Source organism: Pelophylax lessonae (assembly GCF_965119305.1).
Source record: "Pelophylax lessonae genome assembly, chromosome: 3".
Taxonomy (NCBI): domain Eukaryota; kingdom Metazoa; phylum Chordata; class Amphibia; order Anura; family Ranidae; genus Pelophylax; species Pelophylax lessonae.
The window spans coordinates 73761516-73769032 of record NC_138770.1 but is presented as its reverse complement, the minus strand read 5'-3'; the positions used below and the strand labels follow the sequence as shown (position 1 = coordinate 73769032).

Sequence of the window (7517 nt, the reverse complement as noted above, 5' to 3'; positions counted from 1 at the left end):
AGTATCTAAAATCACCACTCCCACAGTGAGTTTTTACTCTAAAAAGAACAGGGTGACTTACCCTATCAGAATCCACCTAAAACTGATAGAACGCTTTTGGGTGGACTGGTCTTTTAAATTCCAAGAGACAAGGCAATGTGGTAGCCTGTTGCATTAGGCACGGGCCATCTGGGTGTCCTAAAAGAAGCAGAGACGTAGACGGGCGTATTTTGGGTTCTGGCATGTTGGCAGTGGCTGGAGAAAAGTGCAGGCCAGATAAAACCACAAAGAGAACAACTTAAAACATCCCCTCATTACACGTCTGAAGCTGATAAGAGCCGCTTACAGTGCGCTGTTCTCATTACACGGCTTGGGGGATGCAACATAAATTATCCCAAAGGAATCTTCTGCTCTCTCCAAATTCATTTTCCTTAATGAGCTTTGGGAAAGTTTTTTTTTTCTTTTAATTCAGCTTAAAGCACATTCATATAGTAAGATGTGAAGTCATTGCTAGCCAGTCAGAATGCTGAGAGCAGAAGTCGTTTTGCCAGACTGGGAACTTCACGAGCCAGTAGAAGAGGCTCAGCAAGGAGACGCCATTGAGGGGCCTCAACGGGAGTCAAAAGCACAGCTGATTGGGCGTAGGAGAGGACAAAAACCCACCAAGCGTCAGACAGTAAGTGGGTGAAGGGGCCTGCCTGTGAAGGTTGATGGAATAACTTAATTCATTTTCTGCTATTTCACTGCTAAGGGGACATTTATTTCGTACAAATATTCACCCCCCCCAAAAAAAAAAAACATAAGAGAAATACAGTGGCACTCTCTATTTTGCTATGTGATTGTAGATTTCAAATTTCACTGGACTCAATGGAAAACAACTGTCACTTTTTGAAAATAAGGATACTTATCTGGAAAACAGCTGTCACTTTTTAAAAATAAGTATACCTATGTTTTCTTTATGAATTGATCCTTGTATTTTTTTTTTTGTTTTTTTTCGTGTACAGATGGCAGGGCCGGGCATTTTTGCCTAATTGCAGTATAGGGAGGTTCAGGAACTCCTTGTTTTTCTGTCCTGAGATTAAAGATAACCTGACAGGTGTTCTAGCCCTTCCACACTTCACTTAAAAAATATGTTTTGGCCAGAGCTCCACTTTAAACTAAATTTGTATTTATTGGAAAATTGTATTCAATGAACATTGCAAGAGTCAGTATAAATAGTTCTATATATGTTGTCTTTTTCAGGTTGCTTCTCCCACTAAGTCCCATGGGGCAGTTTCAGGGAAGAAGACTCCTGAGAACAATGCCCGGGAGAGGAACAGGGTCCGAACCCTTCGGGAGGCCTTCCTGTCCCTTCAGGCTGCCCTGCCCTCTGTCCCCCCAGACACCAAACTGTCTAAGCTGGATGTCCTGGTCCTGGCCACCAGCTACATAGCCCACCTCACTCAGACGTTGGACCAGGATGGGAATAGTGCTCCGTCTGGAAGGGGTCCCGGGTACTTGCATCCTATGAAGGTAACATGGGCCATACGGGGTTAATTGTGTAAAACAAATTCAGTCCATGATGCCACCTTAAAGGGCTTTCCTCCTGGGTTGAAGATTTTTTTTTCTAGCCTAGTTATCTCTGGAAACAGATGCACGTGCCTCCATTTACAAGAGACAGATAACTCAAAGCCTTTCTTGTCATTAGAAGTAGTTAGTCACATTTAAATGGACTTGTTCTGTTATGCTGAGGACATTTAATGCTTTCTTCAAACCACTTCTGTATAATCTTCTGGTGGGGTTGAGATTAATAGAATAGAGGGATTTGTGACAGGCACTCATTGGGAGTGCCTGACTATGCCTGCCCTTTTTTGCTCCCCCCTCCTCCATTCATAGAAGCCATAGCTACAGCTTATTTGAATGAAATGTAATTTATGATTGGAGGGGATGGACCTTTCAATCTTCTGCCCGTCCTCCATTCATAGATTTTGTTTCATTTATAGAAACTCTAGCCATTTCTTCAATGAATGGCAGAGGGTGGTGAGAAGGGTGGGCATTGTCAAGCTCTCTCGATAACAGCCTGTTTAAGCTCTCTCTATTTTAATTACCCTTGCCATACCAGTAGATTACTGGAGTGGGGGGTAGGAAAGTGGGGGGGGGAAGGGCTGTGCCATCTTAAGAGCATTAAAGGGCCCCGGGCAATGCAGTGCACTGGGGCCCCATCTACACAATCCCCCACAAAAAAAAAATGCAAATTATCGATAAGGCAATATTTATTGGTACAGCAGTGCCAGGCTAATGACAGCTTCCAAGTTCGGCGGCTAGGTCCGGTGAACACACACATGGACGGGAGTCAGACTCGACTGTCCTGTGTGCGCCTGTTCCCGTGGAGATGGACAGGCATTCCTGCACTTGTGGGCTACCCCTCCACGGCCCAAGTGGCCTGCCAGCAGCACAGGGCCGACAAGCGCTTGCCATCTGCTAAGTTTGGCGGTTGGATGCACACGGAAATCGGGACTAATGCTTAAATGTGGCTGGGTTGCTGGGCAGGTGGGGCCCCCTGGGCAAGTGGGGCCCCCGGGCAACTGCCCAGTGTGCCCATTCAGTAAGATGGCCCTGGGGAAGGGGTAGGTTGCAGATGAAGATTGCAAGGAATCCAGAAGCCAGCAACACAAGGGACACATCCGATTATCAGTACGTCATGTCCCATGTGCTGATTTTATTTTATATTGTCTAAATTTAGACTTTACTCCAATCACCATGGAATGTGTCGAGGCAGGTGTTGACTGTCCTAGAACAGGTGCAAAAGCCTTCAACAGAATATGTCTTCCACATAATAATGCCTTATTAATTTCTCAGTCCTGGCAATGTGACATCAATTCACACCTTCAGCCATGTAAGGCAGAGGAATAACACATATGCAGACCTCCTGACACCAATGATGGGATTATGTAACTAGAACAGGGTGGTTCTCTAACCTTCACAGCACCCTGGACAATCAATATCTGCCTTGACACATTCCATGAACAAGTGTGAAACACAACATGATTGTCAATGAACAAGTGTGAAAATTGAGGAACCACCCTGCTCTAGTTACACAATCCCATAGTTTGTGTCGGGAGGTCAGCATAGGTGTTATTTCTCCGATCATCTGGCTGAAGGTATTAATTGCTATCACACCCCCAGGATAGAGATGGTAATACGGCATTATATGTAGAAGACATATGGTGTCGAAGGCTTTCACACCCAGGGATTTTTTTCCAGCAGGAACGTGGGGGAGCGCAGTTCCGGCACCTCCAGCACTGAATGTATGTAATAGCAAGGGGTTTGGTTTGTGTGGGGTTTGTTGCAGGGTCTCTTGATGCTGGCTGCTTGGGAATCTATTGTCACTGGTAAGGATCTGTTATTGTGTGAGGGTCTATTGTTGCTGCGGGTAGATCAATTGTTGCTGGGGGGTCTTATGTTGTTGAGGTAGAGGTCTATTGTTGGCTTATCTAATGATACTGGTTGCTGGGAGAGCCATCGTTGCTACTGGAGGGGGTTGAATGTTGCTGGGGTGGATCTTTTGTTGCTGGGTGAGGTATTTTGTTTTGTGTGGGAGGTGGGTAGGGGGTGGAACCAAGGAACAGTGCTCAGAGGTGGGTAGTGGGTGGAGACAAAGGGTGACTCAAAAGGGGGGGGGGAGTTCCTGCACCTATTCTCTGAGAAAAAAAGCCCTGTTCACACCTATTCTTGGACAAGTCGCCATGACACATTCCATGGCAATTAGATTAAGGTGTCTGCGCTACCTGTGTGGATATAAAAGCTTGGGTATCTTCCTATCACTCATTAGAACTGAAGAAGTGTTTTGGAGAAGCTACAAAATGTCTTCAACATTATAGAAGAAGTCCAGATGAATGTGACTAACCACTACTAGATATACCATGACTTGGAGAAATGGGAACATTTACCAACAAATTGTCCTGAATGTCCTGTAATTGTTTCAGATAATAGCTCAATCAGGTAAAAAAAATAAATAAATAAGTGGGGTGGGGGTGTATCTAAGCGCCGGTTCACATAGGAGCGACGCTACTTTCAGGGGCGACCTCCGAGATCGCGGTGCGAGCAGCGCGCCGCAACCTCGGAGTGGCCGCCACGGACTTTATAACATTGAAGTCTATGGCGGTCGCCTCCTGGTCGCCCCAAAGAAGCTCCGGACCCTTTTTCTAGGTCGGAGCGACTTGTGTCGCTCCTATTAGAACGGGTCCGCAGCTTTCCTATGGGAGGCGACCTACGACGACCTGTGAGGCGACCAGGTCGCCTCACAGGTCGCCCTAGTGTGAACCGGGGCTTAAGCTCAGCGCACACATTACAGTCTGTCAACACCCCGCTTGACTGGATACAGATTGATTGATTGGATGGTTTAAGTAGGTCCTCATAATACAAGGTTTTGGTAAATCTAAAGGACATTGTACAAAGACTGCACAGTCAGATTGTAAAGTATATCGTGAGCCTAATTGGAAAGCATATTTTGTTTTTTAGTTTTGGATATTGTGGACAGAACCCCTTTCGGATTTTTATTACTATCTGTCTCTGCTCCTTTGGTTCTGTCTATTTAAAAAAAAAAACAAAAACAACATGATGCTCTGAAATTGTGATCCAAAGCCAAGTTCCTCCAAACTGGGAAGGTAACTGCCATTGTTGGGCCAATCATCTGGGGGTGGGAGATTCTCTGGACATCATTGACCCTAACATTGGAACATGGCCTATCCCTACTTTGGAACATTAGTGCCATGGGTGTCACTTCTATTAACCACTTCCCGCCCGCCCTATAGGCGATTGACGGCAGGAAAGTGGTTGCATTATCCTGACCAGACATCATATGACGGCGGCAGGATAAGGCGCTCTGCGCGCCCCCGGAGCGGCGATCGGTGATGTGGCATGTCACACTGACACACCGCATCTCCGATCTCGATAAAGAGCCTAGGTGTAGGCTCTTTACCATGTGACCAGCCGTGTCAAATCATGGCTGTTCACATAGTACACAGGAAGAGGCGTTGATCGGCTTTCCTCAGTACGTGCCTGACAGGCACGAGTAAAGGAGAGCCGAACTGCGGCTCTCCTGACAGGGGGGGGGGGGGGTCAGCACGACCCCAGGGATGCCCACCCATGACCCCAGGGATGCCCACTATGGCCACCAGGGATGGCAATAAGGGCTCAGGGAGCCCACCAGTGCCCTCCCCATCAGTGCTGCCCGCCAGTGCCCTCCCCATCAGTGCTGCCCACCTGTGCCCATCATTGCAATCTATCAGTGCCCCCCACCAGTGCCCATTATTGCCCACCAGTGCCGCCTATCAGTGCCCATTAGTGCCGCCCGCCAGTGGCGATCAGTGCCCCCTGGTGGAGCTACTGGGCTCTGAGGGTCTTCTGATTTGACTGTGCTATCCTGTCTGGTCAAAGGCTGGGAAGGCAGAAGGCCTTCAGTGTCAAGAGTTCCATATTTTATTAAAATATTCCTGACAGCCATCTGTAGGTATTACTTGGGTTAGGTTTCATCAAAAGGATTTAAAACATGGAATACAATGTAAAAGCACTCACTTAAAAGTACTAAAAAAAGTAATTGTGGAACTAAAATAATCCTGACATAAGGAGTCTTGTTCAGGCACTTTCTGTCATAGGGTGGTAAGTGCCTCCCATTTGTGCTCCTGCATTTTTGCCCTATTGCATGTGGCCATGCCAACACACACTGCACTGGCATGGTCCTCCGCTGTGTGTTTTTATTTTATTTTTTGTGTGTGTGTGTGCGCGCATTTTTTAAAATTATTTGTGGTTTTTTTTTGTATTTGTTTTTTTTTTCTGTCTTGGTTGAACTGGATAGATGTGTCTTTTTTCAACCAGATTAACTATGTAACTATTGGATACTAATCGTTATAGGTAAGGTTAATCCAGGGAATATCTAAATGTCTGTTGGGGGATTAGGAAGGATTTTTTTCCCCCCCGCTGGAGCAACTTGGATCATGCTTTATGGGTTTTTTTTTTTTGCCTTTTTCTGGTTTAACTGTGGGTATAGGATTGTGTACAGTATATGGAGGCTTTCTATTTTTCTATTTGCTGTCACTCTCAGGATGTCGGTGGAGAGAGATTATGTGCAGTTCAGACTGGGTTATGTACATAGACATTTGTTTCTTGAATTGTTCCCCAGGTGGAGGGTTATTTGTGGAAAAGAACTGCAGCTGTTTTATGCAGTACCCCTTCCTGCCACAAGATGTCTTGGTTCTTCCAGTTTATTGACTTCACAGCACCACTCTCACGATGAGGCGAGGACATACTGTGAGTGGAGGGTGTCCTGGACCTGCCTCTTGGGTGGGCTTCACCATGATGCTTTGCATTTACAGTGTGATTATGCAGAGGACATTAGTGCTGCTATCTGCGTAACTGACGCCTTGAAGAGGATCGAAGGGGACCCTACTACATTATGTGACCAGTCCTGAAGACATCTGGAAAAGATTAGTTAAAAAAAAAAAGCAAAAATGACTGCCAGTACAGGCCCAAATGGTTGTGTAGAGGGGCCTCAGAGTTGGACTTTAGGAAAGAGTGATGAGATAGGACAAGCCAGAAAAATTTTCGGTCTAGCTCAGGGGTCTCTAAACCTTCTAAACAAAGGGCCAGTTTATTGTCCTTCAGACTTTAGGAGGGCTGAATTTTTGCCAGAGGTAGTGGAAATTTTCTGAGCAGCAGTGGGAGTAAACCTCACATATGGTATTAGTGGGAGGAATAGTGTCGCATTGTTTGTATCATAGGGAGGAATACTGCCCCATTATTGGTGTCAGTGGGAGAAATGATGCCCCATTGTTGGTGTCCGATGGCAGAATAGTGTCCCGTATCAGTGGGAGGAATAATGCCCTAAGGGCCAGATAAAGGCAAGCAAAGGGCCGCATCCGGCCCCAGGCCACAGTTTTAGAGACCACTGGTCTAGGTGATCTATAAAAAAGTGTCAGCTAAAAGCAAACTTTAGTGGATGAGTATTCCTCAGTTTCTTCCCTTTATTTCCCCTTGTCTTCTAGAAGTGGCCCATGAGGGCACGTCTGTACGCTGAAGCCATAGAATGTGGATTATCTGCTGGATGCACCCCAGAAAAATATTGAAAAGAAATATCCGAGATATGGTGAGCACCCCTAAATATTACTGAAGGGCTGGAGAATTCCTACGACCTGCTGGTCTCCAGAGTCTCCCACAGTCTTTCCCAGATCTTCTACCCACCATGGAATTTGAAGTTATTGGACTTTTATTTTTGTAAACTGTCAGTTCAAAAAAAAAATAAAAGGATTACAAATAAATGTATTTAGACCAGACCTGGATTTACTAGGACACTGTTAATGTCTAACATGGAAATTGTAATTGTTTTTTGGTTCAAGTTAATTTTAATACCCCCTTCCCAAGCTGGAGGTCTACAAATAACTCCTGAGAGTCCAGAGCCCCTTCCCAAGCTGGAGGTCTACAAATAACTCCTGAGAGTCCAGAGCCCCTTCCCAAGCTGGAGGTCTACAAATAACTCCTGAGAGTCCAGAGCCCCTTCCCAA

At 45.9% G+C, this 7517-nt stretch overlaps 1 protein-coding gene across 1 annotated transcript; it reads left to right on the top strand.

The window, feature by feature from the left end:
* The first annotated feature begins 420 nt into the window (after positions 1 to 420).
* LOC309550994 (transcription factor 23-like) lies at positions 421 to 7099 on the top strand. Its single transcript, XM_082251413.1, has 3 exons — positions 421 to 655; positions 1222 to 1491; positions 7002 to 7099. Exons 1-3 carry the CDS (start codon positions 503 to 505, stop codon positions 7080 to 7082), a joined length of 504 nt encoding a protein of 167 aa, XP_082107539.1. The 5' UTR covers positions 421 to 502; the 3' UTR covers positions 7083 to 7099.
* The last annotated feature ends 418 nt before the right edge of the window (positions 7100 to 7517 follow it).

What these genes read in the sequence shown, in the direction of transcription:
- LOC309550994 (XM_082251413.1), top strand. Translation starts at nt 503, where the DNA reads ATGCTGAGAGCAGAAGTCGTTTTGCCAGACTGGGAACTTCACGAGCCA. An exon ending in AACCCACCAAGCGTCAGACA is followed by an intron (nt 656 to 1,221) that starts GTAAGTGGGTGA and finishes TGTCTTTTTCAG; the next exon opens with GTTGCTTCTCCCACTAAGTC. An exon ending in GGTACTTGCATCCTATGAAG is followed by an intron (nt 1,492 to 7,001) that starts GTAACATGGGCC and finishes CTTGTCTTCTAG; the next exon opens with AAGTGGCCCATGAGGGCACG.